Genomic DNA, 19,447 nt, shown 5'->3' on the forward strand with positions numbered 1-19,447 from the left:
CAAATTCAAATCTTATTAGGACAAATATTTTGAAGGTTTTTTGAACGTTCATGCTTCAGATTTACTCAGCAGATAAATCATAATTAAGAAAACCATTTATATTCAGAATACTCTGCTCTAGCTCTGTAGGGTTCCTGGCAACCACTGCCTCTACATGTTGATATGATACGACTGGTAGTGGTAGTGGTAGTGGCCATGCATTACAACATTCATTGCAAATGCATGTACTGGCGCATAGTGACAAGGATGAGCAGTGAGGGGTAGAGAAAAATGACCTCTTCACAGACCATGCAAAGATCGTAGAACTGTAGAAGGGGATCGGAGTACCAATTTTTAAATATTGGTCGCCAGCTTAGTTGTTCAATGACTTAGCTAATTATATTCCTCGTATTATACATGGTGCATGTGATAAAGCCTAAACTGATTAATTAGTTGCTAAACCCGGCCCCTGTTTGTTAGATGTGTACATATGTTCTCTACTGCAAGAAAGCAAACTGGGCGCAAGGTCATGTTATCTGCAGTGATCCATGCACGCATGCACAGACCTGTGTCTTTCACCTCCAATCTCACTTGTTCACCAGCTCACGCATTCAGAGATCCCAGAGCTCTCTAGCTACATGCATTTACTCCCCATGCATGGAACTTATGATCCCACTTTCCCATTTAGACCCTCTTCCAGGTGATCCTTAATTTGTACCAACCCTACAGAGTACAGAGAAATATAATGCAGCAATGGATCACCTCCCCTCGCATTAAATCACCCCGCCAGACATGTACCCTATTCTGCCCTAAACCTAGGCCTAGCTAGCCCAGCTAGCTACATGATCTGATCCCTATAGCTAACTCCCTGGTTTCAGTGCATTCCTTTGTTATAATATTTACACCTCTTCTCTTCTATCTCCTCGTCTAAATGCCATAAGGAGCATCGATCCTGGATAGATCATCGAGGTCGTCATCTAAACTTGTGTGCATGCACGCATGCAATGGAGGGTGTGTTGTGGGACTTGGCGGTTGTCGGAGAGGATCTTGTCTCAGAGCAAGGGCTGCCTCCCGGATTTAGATTTCACCCAACTGATGAAGAGCTTGTCACGTTCTATTTAGCTTCTAAGGTCTTCAATGGCGGCCTCTGTGCCATTGACATTGCTGAGGTGGATCTTAATAGATGCGAGCCATGGGAACTGCCAGGTTATATACATTCATAAATTAACCTAGATATGCATGCATGTGTTTAATCCGTGAAGTTCATCTGCACAGAAATGGCGAGGATGGGGGAGAGAGAGTGGTACTTCTTCAGCGTAAGGGACAGGAAGTACCCAACCGGACTGAGAACCAACAGGGCCACGGGCGCCGGCTACTGGAAAGCCACCGGCAAGGACCGGGAAGTCCACAACGCCGCCACCGGTGCCCTCGTCGGCAAGAAAAAGACCCTCGTCTTCTACAAGGGCCGAGCCCCCAACGGCGAGAAGACCAAGTGGGTCCTCCATGAGTACCGTCTCGACGGCCACTTCTCCTGCCGTCGGACCACCGGGAGATTTGCGCAGGTAGAATGGGTGATTTGTAGAATACTCAACAAAGTAGCACCGGGAGATCAAAAGAAGAGCCAGTTACGCCAGTACTACTCCAGCATCTCATCGAACCCTAATCCCCTTCCTCCACTCTATGATCAAAGAACCCTGAATATTAACCTCCTCCACAACTCTGACCATGCGTACGAATTCGACGACGCCACTGATGATTACCCTCTTTTTCCTCTTCCATTGTCATCCTTTCAATCTTCTTCTTCTTCGAACGATCACAGTAGTTTATTCCTCCTCAACTCACCGTCGCATCAGTTAAATATAGTTACAACTCCACGGCAAGAGGATGATGAGATACCACTGCCTTGGAATGGAAACTGGATCAGGAGCCTGTATGACGTTGTGCTTAACCCTGGCCCTGATCCAGCAGACCATCCTGAGTCCTGACCTCATCTTCATGTGTCCCGGCCCTTCTCATTGCATGTAATTGTTCGGTTACTGATGTTAAAGTTTTTTTCCGTGCATGGACGTTAATGACTTTTAATTTAATTTGCATGCATGCACGCATGCATGATGCGATAGACGTGGACAGGAGTGAGGTGTTGGACGAGCAGGCGAAGCCAGCAATTCAGCTTAGCGCTTGGATGTGCCATGCCGTTGATTGATTGACGCATCGATGTGTGGTGGGAGAGACGTAGATTGATCGATGTATCCGTCCAATACAATTAGACGCCATATCGTTTTTGTGCTGCGATAGCTTGTCGCATTGGTGAATTTGAGGGTTTAACTAAGTTTGAGAATACGATCATAAAAGACGAATATCTTCGTCCCTATCGCCTCAATCAATTCTTTTGAGAAGGTAACTTACGAACAATTATTAATTTTTAAAATAATAATTAGTACATAACAAAAATATTTAACTCAATTTAAAGTTTAAATCTCATGATGATAACATTTTATACGTTAATCATTAGATCATCATAAAAGGACAGGTTTGAGAATCCATGGACGGAGCCATGGGTCAATTTATCGGTGAATTTCAATTCATCTGGTTTTCCCCTGCATGATTAGCGTGAAGGAAGAAAACAACAACTACGACTAGGGGTGTAAACGAATCGAATCGAGTCGAATATGCTGAAAAATTTAAGGCTCAAATTCAGCTCGAAATAGATATATTCGAGTTCGAGCTCGATTCGAAGCTCGAAAAATTTAAAATGTTTGGTTGGAGTTCGGTTCGAATTAGGGTTCGGGTTCGAATTCGGCTCGAAATATTCGAACATGTTCGCGAACTATTCGAATTATTACTCGAAAATAGGTTCGAAAGACTCGAAATTTATTTATTTAATATATATTTAACTTATATTAATAAATATTAAAGCTCGTGAGCGACTCACGAGCGGCTCGAACAATATAATTTGGGCTCGAGTTCGGCTCGAAAAAAAGTTCGAACATGTTCTAGTTCGGCTCGAATTCGATAAATTCGAATACGAATCGAATATTTTTCGAGCCGGCTCGAAAAGCTCGCGAGCCGACTCGATTCGTTTGCAGCCCTAACTACGACGACTGAATATTAATTGTTGAAAAAAAATACACATTAAACAATGCACTAATTCATGCGGCTTATTACAAGTCGCTCGGATTTTACATCAGGCAGTTTCTTTGCACCGTGCACTATTACTAAAAAAGCAGCAAGAATATAAAACACCAGGGTCCTGGACTACGTATCATACAACATTAACTACAAAGAAAATGAACAATAAATCCAGTTAATTTCATTGACTAATGCCGAGGTGATCAAATGAACACGACTAAGCAAACGTACATCAGGTGGACTGATTGAATTCAGGGTCTACCAGTAGTCAAAGGATCCCTTTATTCCGTCCAAGCTCTCTCCTAGTGAAACTCTGCAAGAAATTAGCAACATTGGGCCTACCTTGATATTAAGTATCAAGTTTTAAAAGACAATTCCATTCATCTATCTAAATCAGAAAAGCTGGATGAAAGATTCTGATTCTAGTTGCCATGTACAATTCAAACTTTACAGAATAAAGTGGGAAATGACTTGTTCAATTTTTCCAAACATAACCACCAAAACAACTAGCAGAGAACCACAAAAAGGTAGGACGAATTATAAATTAGCAATTTGGTTTGATATGTGCATTCATATCTTCCAACTCATTTTTGATTCCTAGAAGTGCTAGATATATAGGTTTAACTATACAGTGTCTTTTATAACTTATGCATGTTTATTCAGTTAAACACTAGATTGTTTTATTGTGGGAAGCTTTTGTGCCAGGAAAGTCTTTGATCGCAGAGTGATTTACAGTCTTTGTTCTCAATTTCGACTGTCTCATTTCCAATGATATTGGTCAATTATACTTCCAGTTATTGTTGATGGCAGTAGGAGATAACTTGCCTGTGGAAGCACAGTGAGCAGCATGTCCTGACTAGCAACTGCTAGCCCATGGAAGGATGTGTTTAGACAGCACAAAAATTGGATAGAAAATAGAAATCACATGTTGGCTGTGTAACAGGCCTCATCAAGAAAGCAATAACTCCCAATAGTTTTCTACCAAGTTGACATGGAACTGAATAGTCTACCACTAAGATATCCACCATAACTAATTTGCTGCCTCAGATTTGTTTCAATTAAAGTATGTTGTCAATAAATACCCCCGTGATAATTTATTCATTGAAGCAATGAAATTTGGTTAAAACTAGAAGCCAAATGGAGATTAAGCATTATCTGGCTAAGATCTTTGTATTACATCCAACAATTCATGAAAAAGAAAGTTTCCACAACCTACTTGTTTATTTGTTTTAACCAGAGAAGGAAAAACAAACAGAAATTGATACTTCAGAGTACTTGCATTTTTATGAAATTTGCTCAAACAAATTTCACTTGTTTTATTGAAACAATGCAATGTAGTTAAAAATTAGAAGAGAAAAATTGAGAAGCATTATCTGACAAAAAGGCTAAAATTTTTGTACTCAATCCACATTATTACTAGAGAATTTATCCAGGTCCTTCTTGTATACTTAAGCAAAATGATCAGAGATTGGCATCTCTAAGGGTTGGCATTATTTGAAAAGAGACAGATATTTGAATGTGTAAATATTGTTGGATAACATCAACGATTAATTCTAACCTATGTTCCTTGAGCTCAAATATGAGTATCTGACATGGATATCGATCCAGGTGTCAGACACATCATTTTTTCAAAATGAGGTCATGGGGACTAGTCAAAAAATTTAGGACACGGATATAAGGGCACAACAAATATTAAAAATATTAATCTAGTATAGCTAATATTAATCTATTATCTTAATAATATCACTTAAGGATCAATTAGATAACCTACAATAATTACTATAACGTAATAAATACTACTTATAATATAACATAATAATTTATATAACCTGAGTTAACTTGTATAACTAGGAATCTAGGATAAGTTATATAGCTTAAGACGTTTGTAAATTATAAGTACTCTTGATTATATTATAAGTTATAGCATTTGTAATTACTATTATAATTCTTAACCATAACTGTTACTTGTTTGGCATTTGACCCTTCCCTTGATGCAATGCAGAGCACCCCTTTCTCAATTTCCCTGACATGAAGTTGAGAAACGTTATCAGATTCCACGTGAACCTCTCTGCCTTACCTAGACCAATTGACATACCCATGTGAGTGATGTTGTCGAACTCAACTTCTCTCCCTCCGTTTGTGAGGCGTCTCTGAATTCCCATTACCCACGAAGTTATATAAGCTTCCTTTGTCTCTTTTTCTTCTCATGCTCTCCTTGTGCTCTTGCATCCAAGTTTGGCTACTTGGTCTCATTTGTATATCCATATCTATGTTGTTTTATGTCAACATGGGTAAGGAAGGGAAATAACATAGATTCCAACTAACAATGACATAGGTAAGGAAGGGAAATAACATAGATTCCAACTAACAACTTTAATATTCTACTAAAAAGTAAAAAATAAAAGGTTTAATTGTGTAAATTTTAGGACTCTTACGACATGTCTACATGAGGGGAACAGAAGCCAAGCAAATAGAAAGGAAGGGGAAAATAGTAAGAATTCTTTGTCTACCACGATGGAAAACACAATAAGAGGAAGAAGAGTGCAAATTTTTTTCCTTTCCCCAATTTTGTTCATCTGATTGAAGAGTCTTGGAAACAATGAAAATGTAAGAAAAGACTTCTTTGACACTACGGCTTACAGTGATAGTAAAATCAAAGGCATCTGTCTTTGGCATTTATTGTCATCTTCATTCTCTCTTTTCATGTAACAAAACAAGGGAAAACTCCCTCTCCTCTCCTTTCATTCCCTCCTTCCTTTCCCAGCCTAGCCAGATTCCTTTACTTAAGTAGGCACTCTTTAGTCAAATGACAGCCTTTAACAATTTCATATAGCACATCAAACCATATATTAATTTACTCATAATATTGTTGCAACATATCAACCCAATACGTGGACAATAAGAAAACTAGCATAAATAAGTTGAAATATAATCAAATAGGATACCAATAAATTCCTGCCTGATTATCAATGCAATGACTCACCCAAAAGTTAGTACTAGAGGAGATGGTAAGACAGAAGTGGAGATGATTCATGAGTCAATATGAGGATTGGTAAATGCCACCAAGTGGTTTTCTAGTTTGAGTTGGTAGCCACTTTCTCCTTAACAAATAGTATCAAAGTGGGGCTTACTCTTCACCAATGATCATCAGTGGTGAGCATAGGAGTGTTGTCACGTATGCAATGGATCAGTACAAAGGCTTTAGACCTTTGCAAGGTAAAAATGCCACTAAATGGATCGAGCTAAGTGCTTGAAACAATAGGTGGGGTATTTCATTTATATTAGTGGGAATGATCCATGAGTTAATACTATCAAATGGAAACTCATCCAACCGTCATTTTGAATTGCTGTGAGTTTACCGCATGAGAATCCTCTAGTTGCCTACATCAGCGGTTTTATAGGCATCAGATAGAGCTTATTTCCATAATAGAAAATTTCTTATTGGGTTTTTATGAGAGTTTTTGGACTTGCAAAAAGAAAAGTATAGTCTATATGGTTTATATTAATGGGAATGATCCATGAGTTAATACTATCAAATGGAAACTCATCCAACCGTCATTTTGAATTGCTGTGAGTTTACTGCATGAGAATCCTCTAGTTGCCTACATCAGCGGTTTTATGGGCATCAGATAGAGCTTATTTGCATAATAGAAAATTTCTTATTGGGTTTTTATGAGAGTTTTTGGACTTGTAAAAAGATAAGTATAGTCTATATGGTCAAATTAATTAGAACATATTCCATAAATCAGCACACGAATCATCAAAAAGATTATGATTAGGAATGGGAATCATTTAAATTTTTGAAACAAAAACAATACAAAGTTATCACTCAAAACATTTGTTCGCCATGATGATGGTTCTATAATAGATATCTGTTAAGTTTAAAGTGTCAGTAAACAAAATTGTAAATCATGGCATGCTTCATTTACAAAGTTAATCCCACTGTACATCTAGATTTCTCCTCTTTAACACTCGCTTGAAATGAAGAATGGTAGATTGGTAGTTCAAACTAAATAATCCTTATGTAAACAAATATTTAACTTGTTTTCCTTCACAGTTTCAAGATCTTTCGTAGATGGTCCCCTCAAAATAAAATTGATTGAACTAAGAACCTTGTTCCTATTTAAGAAGTTAAGGATGTATAGATAAATTGCAACTAAAAAAATGTGCGTATATTATTGGTCATACTTGCGCATGCAGAACTTGTATTCCTGCCCCCGTACAAAGTCAATTTCTCCTTCTTCAAGCTGACCAAATGGGGAAGACCAAAATTAGGCAGAACAAATGCAGTACAAAATTAGGAAGAACTCACCACCGACAATTATGCAAGAAGAAGAAACAGAAAAGAAAGTCCTTTGTCAGTAAAAAAAAATTTAAAAAAAAAACTTTCTTAATACACATTCCCCTTTCATCTTACCGGATCGCTTTCATAGATCAGTTGATAGCAAACGGAAGAAAGGCATCGAAGTGCACAGTTCTCCTTCTCGATTATCGACGACCTACACTTCCAACCCCACGAGCCGCTTCTCCCACAGAGAATCAGGTAAAGCCAATTTCTCTTATTTCTCACAAGAATAATATAAATACTCAATCACAATAAAAGAAGAGGGAAAATGAAGCTCGGCGGCTACCTTTCGATCTCCGCATAACAAGTTTGCTTCTTATCTCCGATCTCATTATCCTGGAAATAATGGAAACGGCATCATAACTTTAAAGCAAGAGATCGAGACTGACACATCAAAAACAGGGTTGTGATTAAATCAGAAGCGACCAGGAACGACGGAAACGACTTACAGTGATCGGGCGAGGAGAAGATTTGGCGAGAGCGACGGAAGAGAGGAAGGAGATAAGCAGAGGTCCAGCAAACAGGCAAGCGAGGAGTTCGGCGTGAGGATGAACTGGATGCTTAGCCATGGACGATGGATCTCGGAGCTGTGACGACGATAAGAGAGAGCCAAGCCAACCCTCGAGAATACCTCGGCTCGCTATGCAGCGGTACGAGAAATGCTCTCAAAGCGGACCGGCAATTGATTGTTGAAAACCCGGTTCAATTTAAGGTGGACATGGTTGCATCACATGAGAAGAGATTGGGAAAATGTTTGTCCAAAGTAAAAGATAAAACGATTAATTTCTTCTAAATTTTTTATACTTTTGTTTGATAGTTTTCTAAGATAAAAAAAAAAGATATTAATCTTTATGATAATGTTCTTCAGGCTGCTCGAAGTGTTAATGTCCAACCATTTTTTTAAAAAGAAATTTTACTTCTTTGACCTAAATATTAAGTTCTAAACAATAATAATACGGGATGGAATTGAATGAGTAGGTAGGATTCTATTTCACTCTTTATAGATATCGCACCTCATGTGCGCGCCTAAGAGCATCTTCAATGAGAGATTAAATCTTTCAATATAAACTCTCTTTCATAGACGAGATTTATAATTTTTTTAATAAACATATATTAAAATCTTAGGATCATGTTTATAAAAAAAATAGTAGAGAGAGGATAGAGAGAAAATTTTAAAAGAAGTGAGATTTTTAAAAGAGATGTTTTATGATAGGGAGAGATGTTTTCAAAATGAATAAAGTTTTTAACTTTTGATATGACAATGATATGACGGAACATAAACCTCTTCAAAAGGTTTATGACTGTGAATGCCCTAAGAAGACATACCCATGTAAGGGTTTGACTGACACTTGTCACGTGGAACGGAAGAACTCCCTCAGGTGCGTTGTCGAAGGCGCACATTTAGGATGAGCAACATAAAAGTGCTTTCTATATATATTTAATATCTTACACATTTTCGGTGTGCATCCACCGTGGACGACTGAGTACTGTTCTGGGAGTTTAGAAGTGGTTCGGGCACCCCCAAGCATTAGTCACCCATGGTGGATGCGCATTGTAGATACGGAGGATATCAAACCTAAATAATTTCACTCTTTCATGTCATTTTTTTGACGAAGGTAGCGGCGATTACAACAGTGAGTGCCGATTTAACTTTGGAATCATTGAAAATGGCCTTGATCAGCTTGCTCATCCCTGCCGTGGCAGTTGGAAGGTGAGTGAAGTCGAGCATGATGGTCGGAAAAGATCGATGGGCGAGATGGTCGCTCCAGCAAGTAAACTTCTATTGTAGTCAATTGTCGAGGGGTCTGTGGAGGACAAGGAGCCGGACAATATCATAGAAATGACCTCTTTAGTGATCTTGGCCATTGCGATGGCAAGAGGAGGAAGTAGGTGGTTATGGCATCCCTTGTAGGTAGTTATCAGCACTGTTGGATCCTCTGCGCAACGCTGAACCTACATATACATATATATAGAACAAATAATGTGTACGAACATGAACATTTTAATTAGTTAAATGTAGGAATATATATATATATATATATATATATCTATATATATATATATATATATATATATATATATATATATATATATATATATATATATATATATATATATATATATATATATATACGCGCCGCAGTGCATGCATAGCATATTAGACTTTTCTAATTATTTTTTTAAATTTGAATTTTAAAAAATAATATTTTTATATATAAATCCCTAATATATAAATATACTCCTAAACATATTATAATACTCCATAAATATTTAAATTTATTTTATTTTTAATTTTTTTTTACTAAACACTATAATCTAATTGGGATGCCTGAACCCTAGAGGTAAAATCTTTTAAAAAAAATAGCTTGAAAATTATAACCTAATTGGGAAGCATGGACCCTAAAATAAAATCTTAAAAAATATTTTAATTAAATTTTTTAATTCAAAATTTTTAAAAAATAATAATAATAAATAATAACATACGATATCTATTATTTTAATTTTGAATTTTAAAAAATCAATATTTCCTTATATATAAATTCCTAATCCATGAATATATCCCCTAAATACATTATAATACTCCATAAATATTTAAATTTATTTTATTTTAAAATTTTCTTTTTACTAAATACTATAATCCAATTGGAAAATCTGAACCCTAGAGGTAAAATCTTTTTTTAAAAAAAAAACTTACAAATTATAACCCAATTGGGAAGCATGAACCCTAGAAATAAAATTTTTAAAAAATATTTTAATTATTTTTTAATTCAAAATTTAAAAAAAATAATTAAAAAGAAAAAAAAACAACGCTAATATCCTGCGCGACGTGCACAGTCGTGCACTGTGCACGTCGCGCAGGATATCATATTCGCGCGTGTGTGTATATATATATATATATAAACAACACTAATATCCTGCGCGACGCGCACAGTCGTGCACTGTGCACGTCGCGCTGGATATCATATTCGTGTGTGTGTGTGTGTGTATATATATATGATCCAGTGATAGGGAGGGCCTCGGTCAGCAGGGTGGTCAATGATAGGGTGGAGGTCAAAGTCAAGCTGGTCAACGTCCCAGTATTATCGTCCGATCGGGCAATCCCCTTTTCCGACTGGGAGGAAGAACCGCCAAGCCTACATGAAGCAGACGTTAGCACAACTCGACCAGGTACTGAGCTTTCGGCGCTCAGACAGACAGGGTGGGTGTCGAGCGGCAAGGTCGCTCGGACTCACACCGACAAAATAGTGACGACCGAGCAGACTACATTCAGACACAACTCCGTTCTACATAGCAGTGAAGCCTTGACAGCGGATGCTGGCCGAGCGGCCATTCCGCTCGGCCCGAGGACAAGATCGCCCGGACGACCGATAGATGGTCGAGCGGCTCTTCCGCTCGACTTGTAACAGACAAAAGGAGGATCAGAAGATATCCTTTTGGGAACTTGTGCCGCCGACAGACAACATGCTTGGCGGCATGGTCAGGCAGAAGATCATACAATGGAAGTTTCCGCTGTCTTGTCAGAGATATGCTCGGGTCGTTAAGATATGGTGTCAGGGACACTTTTCTGACACGTCTCTTCAGGATATGCTCTGAGGAGCATGCACGCATTGGGGAGTGTGCACGCGCTCCCAGGGAGTCCTATATAAAGACCCCCAAGCTTCGACGGAGGTATGCATAATCTCTACTGTAACTACAGTTACTCTGTCATTTTGCTTCCTCGTTTCTTCTACATCGCCGGTGTTTGACTTGAGCGTCAGAGGGTCATCACCGGGGAACCCCTCCCCAGCTCGGCACTAACGTTGCTATGGTTGCAGGCTTCATTGGCGAGGAGTCCACCACCAGTCAACAGGAGTGCCACGTTCCCAGCATCCATTGTCTCGACTCTCGGACATGATCAAATTTGGCGCCATATGTGGGAACGTACCTGCATCCGACCCGGGAAAATGGAAGAAGCTGGACGACTTTACACCGTGGCGCTCACTCAAGAAGAGCTTGACGCGCTAATACAAGCGCGAGCGGCAAAGATCGTCGAGCAACAGCAGCAAAAGGCACTAGCCGACCGACTAGCGCAACAAGCAACGTCAGCCTCTGGAGGCCGAGCGGCTCGTGACGACAGACCGGAGTAGTATTCTATTTGGGGGCAAAATAAGCTGCCGACCGACACGCATGGAGAAACTCCACTTGCGCCTATTCCATTTCATCGGACTCTTTTCCAAACGCCCTCAGAGGTTGTGCAAGCAAATCAAGAGAAGGAATTTTCTGCAGACGAAGCGCCCGTTCAGGACGCAAAGAAAGGCAAGGCACCCCGAGCGGATCAACCGTCAGTTCTCCGAAGCAATACTGCAAGGGCCATTGCCGAGGCACTACTCTCCATTGGCAATCGGAGAATACAACGGATCGACTGATCCAGATGATCATTTGGGAAAGTTCGACAATGCTGCTACACTCCACCAATATACAGATGGGGTAAAGTGCCGAGTCTTTCTCACAATGCTGTCTGGCTCGACCCAACGATAGTTCAGGAGGCTGCTGGACGGATCAATACAAAGCTTCAAGGATTTCCGAACGGCCTTCCTCCACCATTTTGCAAGCAGCAGGCGCTACCAAAAGACAAACATCAGTTTGTTCTCTTTGAAGCAAGGGCTGAGAGAAACCCTTCGAGCATACATCCAGCGCTTCAACCAGGTAGCTATGGATATCCCCTTGGTCTCATCTGAGACCATAATGAATGCCTTCACTTAGGGGCTCGTGGAGGAAGACTTTCTTCCGATCGCTCATCAGGAAGCTGCCTCGCGACTACAATCATATGCTTAAGAAGGCTAATGAATACATAAACGTGGAGGAGCCCCAGGCAGCCAGAAGAAAGGAGGCACCATTCGAGCTCGTGGTGCCAATCGAACGGGAACCGCCTAGTAGCCACCAACCACCATGGGGGCCGAGAGCTGAAGGTCGGCCGCACCAAGAAGCAAAGGCCAAGGCCGTGCAGTATGTGACTTCCGATTGGCCAAAAGCAACGAAGGGCAAGGTATGGATGTCTATGTTTTGTTCCTTCCACCAGTCAGCGTCACACAACACCTGGGACTGTTGCGGGTTTACATTGATCGCCCGATCAACGCCAAGGGGCTATCGCCGCCGATCGCCTTCACCCGACCGACGACGCGAGCATCAAACTGTCGGGTGATGAGAAGATGACAGGCGGTCACCCGAGCAGCCGCACAACCATCAACAGAGGAGCAATGACCATCCCCGAGCCTCACACGAGCGACACAGGCCTAGCGCTCGGGAGCAGGAAAATAGAAGCAATGTCGCTCGGGGAGAGATAAACATCATCGCCGGTGGACCGACCAACGGAGACTCCAATCGAGCCAGAAAAATGATATGCTCGACGCTTGGAAATTCACGCCATGGGCTACAGTCAGGAGAGGGCGAGCGGGCTCGAGATAAGCTTCGAACCCCGGGACCTCGAAGGAGTGGAAGTCCCTCACGACGACACCCTCATCATCCGAGCTGTAATCGCCAATTATACAATTCACCGGATTTTTGTTGACACGGGGAGCTCAGTGAATATAATTTTCAAGAAGGCTTTCGATCAGCTCCAGATCGATCGAGGCGAGCTACTGCCAATGACGACCCCACTATATGGGTTCACCGACAACGAAGTTCTACTGATCGGCCAAGCCAAGTTGGCCATATCACTGGGAGAGGAGCCGCTCAGAAGGACCAGGACCACGAACTTCATTGTGGTGGATGCCCCCTCAGCCTACAACGTCATTCTGGGTCGGTCGGCTCTCAACGAATTCCGAGCTGTAGTCTCAACATACTGCCAGAAGATCAAGTTCCCGGTAGAAGACTGGGTAGGAGAGGTAAAGGCAATCAATTGGCCGCTCGGTGCTGTTATGTCGAGATGGTCAAAACTAAAGCCAGAATCGCTTGGAAGACACCCTAACTAGAGGTGAGCGTCATCACTGAAAAGCCCCCTACTCTAGTCTATAAAGAAAAATAAGAAATACGGATCCACCCCTGCTGAGTAGAGGCAACGATTTTCATTGCATTCGATCTGGGAGCTGAGCAGAAGGTGTAGCTGGTCGCTTGCCTCCAGCAAAACCATGATGTATTCGCATGGTCAACGCACGAGCTTCCCAGGATCTCGCCGAGCATCGCGCAACACGAGCTTCACGTCCGACCAGACACTCGGCCGGTGAAGTAGAGAAAGAGGGACTTTAGTGCCGAACAAAATCTGACCATCCGAGCAGAGATAGAGAACCTCTTGGAAGCCGGCCACATACGTGAGGTTCAATTCCCGAGCTGGCTCACGAATGTAGGAGTGTGGTCTTAAAGCTGGGCAACAAGTGGTGTGTCTGCATCGACTTCAGGGACCTCAACAAGGCGTGCCCGAAGGACTTCTACCCGCTAACCCGGATTTAGCTGCAAGAGAGAAAAAGCAAATCAGCTAGACTCAAAGGAGAAGTGCCAACAAATTTCATACCTAAGCCATTCGGGAGTCTCGTGCGAATCGGACTCAGCCCGAAGATATACATGCCCCTCTCATGCAGCAGTTTGTGGATATCGTATTTCTGACCAACCAGCATGTTCATGGCGTGAAGGTAATCCGGTCGGCTCTTATACTTCTTCAGGTCAGGCGGAGGTGGTAGCCTGACCTACCATTGGGTCCGGAAGCGTGGCCATTCGGGAAGCCGCATGAAGAAGAAATACTCTTTCCAGTATTTATTCGAAGTAGACATCTTATCAAAAAAATACTAAACTGATCCGAGACTGAAAGAGATAGGTCCCCAGCTCGAACTGCTTGGGGTAGTAAAAATAATGAAAAACTTGAGGGGTTAAAGGGATGTCGTGCAGCCGGAACAGGACAACAACGCCGCACAATAGACGAAAGGAATTGGGTACTAGTTGGGGAAGAAGAACACGAAAGTAATTACAAACTTCAAGAATGAAAGGGTGAATCGGGAAGCAAATGTTGGTTGCTACTCGGAAAACCTATAGGTTCCACTGTACAAAAATTTTGTACAAAGATCTGAACCTTTTCCTAGCTACCATGTGTTCTTTTAAATTAAATTTTGGATCGCCTGCGGAACTTAACACGTTTGATCCAAAACTTAATCTATTTGTTCTTTTAGGTTTTGACTTGGATCTCCTGCGGAACTTAACACGTTCGACCCAAGTCTCCTTAAGTTATTAATTCCATTAAATATTAATTTCCATAAAAGGTTCCCAGTACTGACGTGGCGAGGCACATGGCCTTCTTGGATATGGGAGCAACCACCACCGACTAGACAAAACCTTTAATAGAAAGCTAATATTTAATTTCCTAAAATAACTTTAGGTTAACCAAAGAGAACAATCAAATCACAAGAAAAAGAAAGAAAGAAAAGAACACAACATCGAAAAACATATTCGAAATACTAGAACGTAAGCCTCTTGTATTTGGTATTATTTCCATAAATAACTAGTATGATGCGGAAAAGGAAAAACTACTAGTTATACCTTCTAGAAAGACCTCTTGATCTTCTACCGTATTCCTCTTCTAACCTCGGACGTTGTGTGGGCAACGATCTACCAAGATGAGAAAACACCAACCACCTTCTTCTCCTCCAAGCAAGGTTCGGCCACAAAGGAAAAACTTCACCAAGGAGGAAAACCAAAATACTAACCAAGCTCCAAGAGATGCTAGCTTTCTCTCCTTCTTCTTCTTCTTCTTCTTCTCCGAGTAGTATCCGGCCACCACAAGAGCTCCAATGGAAGAGGGAGATTCGGCCACCACAAGAGGAAGAGAGGAAGAGGTTGGCCGGCCACACTAAGGAACAAAAGAGGGAGAGAAACAATAGATGTTATGTCTCATGAAGGCACCCTCACTCCTTCTTTTATATTCCTTGGCCTAGGCAAATTAGGAAATTTAATTACAATAAAATTTCCTCAATTTCCTTGACATGATTTAATTTAGAAAAATAAAATAAATTTTCCAAATCAAACTTCAATGGTCGGCCACATCATTGGAGAACAAATTGGACAAGTTTTAATCAACAATTAAAACTTCCTAATTTGTTTCCGGAAATTTTAAAAAATAAAATTTCTCTTTAAAATCTCTTCATGGTTGATAAAAGGAAATTTCTATAATTTTAATTTTATCAACATATGAATAATTTTTAAAGAGAAAATAAAACATCTCTCCAATCTACAAATAAGGAAAGAGATCTAATCTCTTTCTTTAATCTTTTGTAGATCTTTTACAAGAGAGATATTTTAATTTTAATTCTCTTTAAATTATATCTTCCACATAATAATAAAAATTAAAATTAAATTTCTTTTTTAATTTAATTTGGCCGGCCCTATTAGCTTGGGTTCAAGCTAGGGCCGGCCACCCAATTTCTTACCTAGGCCGGCCCTAGCTTGTTCCCAAGCTAGCTTTGGCCGGCCCCTATTGGGTGGGTATAGAAGGTGGGTATAGGTGGGTATAGAACTCTACAAATAAGAGGCTACGATAGGGACCGAGAGGAGGAATTGGTTTTGGTCTCCCGATAAAATTAAGCATCCCGTGTTCGCCCCGAACACACAACTTAATTTTATCAATGATAATTCATTCCACTAGAGAACTATCATTGAACTACCGCACCAATCCCAAATTACATTTTTGGGCTCCTTCTTATTATGAGTGTGTTAGTCTCCCTGTGTTTAAGATATCGAATGTCCACTAATTAAGTGAGTTACTGACAACTCATTTAATTAATATCTAAGTCCAAGAGTAGTACCACTCAACCTTATTATCATGTCGGACTAAGTCCACCTGCAGGGTTTAACATGACAATCTTTATGAGCTCCTCTTGAGGACATTATCAACCTAGTATCTCTAGGACACAATTTCCTTCTATAATCAACAACACACACTATAAGTGATATCATTTCCCAACTTATCGAGTTTATTGATTCATCGAACTAAATCTCACCCATTGATAAATTAAAGAAATAAATATCAAACATATGTGATTGTTATTATATTAGGATTAAGAGCACACACTTCCATAATAACTGAGGTCTTTGTTCCTTTATAAAGTCAGTATAAAAGAAACGACCTCTAATGGTCTTACTCAATACACTCTGAGTGTACTAGTGTAATTATATAGTCAAGATAAACTAATACCTAATTACACTACGATCTTCTAATGGTTTGTTCCTTTCCATTTTAGTCGTGAGCTACTGTTTATAATTTATAAGGTACTGATAACATCATCTTCTGTATGTGACACCACATACTATATTATCTACAATATAAATTAAATGAACAACTACAAACAAATGTAGACAATTTGACCAAATGTGATTCTTTATTCATAATGAATGTTTACAAAGCTTAGGCTTTCAGTATACACTCCAACAGCAAAGACCAGCCACAAACTGGTCTCGGAACAAGCAGATGGTGTCGGTCGGCGGGGTAATGTGGCTGATCGGACGAAGAAGCCAGAATGACCTCATGGTCATAAGGGATTCCGAAGGCGTTTCTAAGGCTTTCAGCATCGCCCGCATCGAACCTGGTCTCCATGGTAGAATACCAAAGCCCAGGCGAGGGGTCCGACGGCTGTGAAGAAATGGCCATTATCGGAAAACAAGAAGACATGTTAGACGAGAAGAAAGGCAGACACAGAATACAGCAGATAACGGGAAACAACTAAGTAACGAAAAGATTGAAGAACAAGAAGGAACAGGAGAGCTTACAAGAGAAGAAAAGGTCGTTGAAAATAGGAGCGGAGATCACCGGAGCACTGGTCACGTAGAGGAACGCCGGCAGCCTTTGCAAAAAATGCAGGAGACAGACGCCGACATCGCGGCTTTATAAAGCTTAAGCTCGGTCGACCGGGGCCGTCTGATCCAGGTCATAGAAGCCGGAGCGCAGATCCAGCCGTTGAATTCAAACAGCCAAACGTCACATCAACGTCTGTCGCTTCGGGTGTGCGATGACGGCGGTAGTGACACGTGGCACACGCCTACAGGGCAACATTTAATGAATGCCATTAACAGGCGTGGGCACATGCTCGACTTTAATGGAGATGATTTGCACAAATTTCGAAGGGATTCGGATGATGTCAACGTTGACCGCTCTTAGCCAAGGGTAGAAACTGCAATCTTCTCCAAGTGCGAGTGGCGAAGTACCGATCTGCCTCAAGGAGCAATCGCAAGGCCGTTTGACACCCTCGGGCAGACCGATCGGAGTTCCAACTAGTATCACGGGTGATTGGCCAATCGATCTCCAGACTAGCTCATCCAATCAGTCGGACTTGCATCCTCCTTCGACTAGACTTGAGGGGGAGACATGTGATCCGGTGATAAGGAGGGGTCCCGATCAGCAGGGTGGTCAATGACAGGGTGGAGGTCAAAGTCAAGCTGGTCAACGTCCCGGTATTATCGTTCGATCGGGCAACCCCCTTTTCTGACCGGGAGGAAAAATCGTCGAGCCTACATGAAGCAGACGTTAGCACAACTCGACCAAGTACCGAGCTTCCGGCGCTCAAACACACAGGATAGATGTCGAGCGGCAAGCCCGATCGGATTCACATCGACAAAAGAGTGATCACCGAGTAGACTACATTCAGACACAACTCCATTCTACATAGCAGCGAAGCCTTGATAGCGGATGCCGGCCGAGCGGCCATTCCGCTCGGCCCGAGGACAAGATCGCTCAGACGGCCGATAGATGGCTGAATGGCTCTTCCGCTCGACCTGTAACAGACAAAAGGAGGATCAGAGGATATCCTTCTAGGAACCTGTGTCGCCAACAGACGACATGCTTGGTGGCATAGTCAGATAGAAGATCGTACGATGGAAGCTTCCGCTGTCTTGTCAGAGATATGCTCAGGTCGTTAAGGTATGGTGTCCGAGATACATTTCTGACACGTCTTTTCAGGGTATTTTTTGAGGAGCGTGCACGCGCTCCCAGGGAGTCCTATATAAAGACCCCCATGGTTCGACGGAGGTATACATAATCTCTACTATAGCCACAGTTACTCTGCCATTTTGCTTCCTCGTTTCTTCTACATCGCCAATGTTTAACTTGAGCATCGGAGGGCCATCGTCGGGGAACCCCTCTTCGGCTCGGTACTGACGTTGCTGTGGTTGCAGGCTTCATTGACGAGGAGTCCACCACCAGTTATCAGGAGCGTCACATCCCCAGCATCCATTGCCTCGACTCTCGGACAGGATCAATATATATAATCCTACGGACCATTATTTTTTTCTAAAAAAATTTGTGTCAATCTTTTCCCATTTTATTTTTAGAAAATCTACCTTTCCTCTGCCGAACCTCTCATCGCCACCTCAGTCCCCACATGTAATTCTCCTCACCGCCCCACACGTGATTCCTCGCCTATAGAGGCTTGCCTTCTTTGCGCCCTTCCCTCCCTCGCCATGACATCGACCCTCACCGCAACGCAGAGGCGGATTTACATATGGACTGGGGGGGCCACGGCCCCCCCAGTCCACGTGTAATATTTATAAGTAATATACTAATATATTATTATTATTATTATTTATAAGTTAATTAATAAGAAAGGCAAATAGGTATTCTGATTTGGGAGTTCAACATTTCGAACCAGTTGACGGCGGCAGTGACTACTCGCTCCGCAGTAGGCGCAACTCTGGTGTGGAGGTCTCAGATCTCTGCGAAACTACCATGAGAACGTTCTTGATCCCGATTCGAGAGAAAGGTGCAATTCCTCTTCTCCTTAATCCTTACTCCTTTGGGTTTTGAAACTCTTAGAACTGAGAAGGGAATTTTTTTTTTTATTTTGGTTGGTGTTTCCATATTCATTTCTTTATCCTACCTTCCCTTTCTAGTTCCTCGATCGATCATCCTTCTAAATTTTATCTGTAATATGTAGATTGTAGAACTTTGCCCTCTTTTTTTTGTTTAAGGATGTTGGCTATTGCCTGTTGATCCTAATAAACTTATTATTGTTTTAAAACTCAACCTAATAATCTTATTATCTA

General features: G+C 41.3%; 2 protein-coding genes across 3 annotated transcripts; one reads left to right on the plus strand and one right to left on the minus strand.

The window, feature by feature from the left end:
- The first annotated feature begins 929 nt into the window (after positions 1-929).
- LOC122034112 (NAC domain-containing protein 100-like) lies at positions 930-1,964 on the plus strand. The gene has a single exon (XM_042593238.1). The coding sequence runs from the start codon at positions 1,257-1,259 to the stop codon at positions 1,962-1,964; it is 708 nt and encodes a 235-aa protein (XP_042449172.1). The 5' UTR covers positions 930-1,256.
- Positions 1,965-3,119: 1,155 nt separating this feature from the next.
- Positions 3,120-8,138, minus strand: LOC122034822. 2 transcript variants are annotated; one of them, XM_042594177.1, is made up of 6 exons: positions 7,903-8,138; positions 7,740-7,789; positions 7,526-7,631; positions 7,297-7,355; positions 3,340-3,421; positions 3,120-3,255 (listed from the first exon to the last, which is right to left on the minus strand). In XM_042594177.1, the coding sequence occupies exons 1-5, from the start codon at positions 8,020-8,022 to the stop codon at positions 3,367-3,369; spliced, it is 390 nt and encodes a 129-aa protein (XP_042450111.1). In that variant the 5' UTR covers positions 8,023-8,138; the 3' UTR covers positions 3,120-3,255; positions 3,340-3,366. The 2 variants fall into 2 exon arrangements, with proteins under 2 accessions (XP_042450111.1, XP_042450110.1); XM_042594176.1 differs by having other exon boundaries at positions 3,120-3,421.
- Between the last annotated feature and the right edge of the window lie 11,309 nt (positions 8,139-19,447).

This window comes from Zingiber officinale, chromosome 11B, assembly GCF_018446385.1.
Source record: "Zingiber officinale cultivar Zhangliang chromosome 11B, Zo_v1.1, whole genome shotgun sequence".
NCBI lineage: Eukaryota > Viridiplantae > Streptophyta > Magnoliopsida > Zingiberales > Zingiberaceae > Zingiber > Zingiber officinale.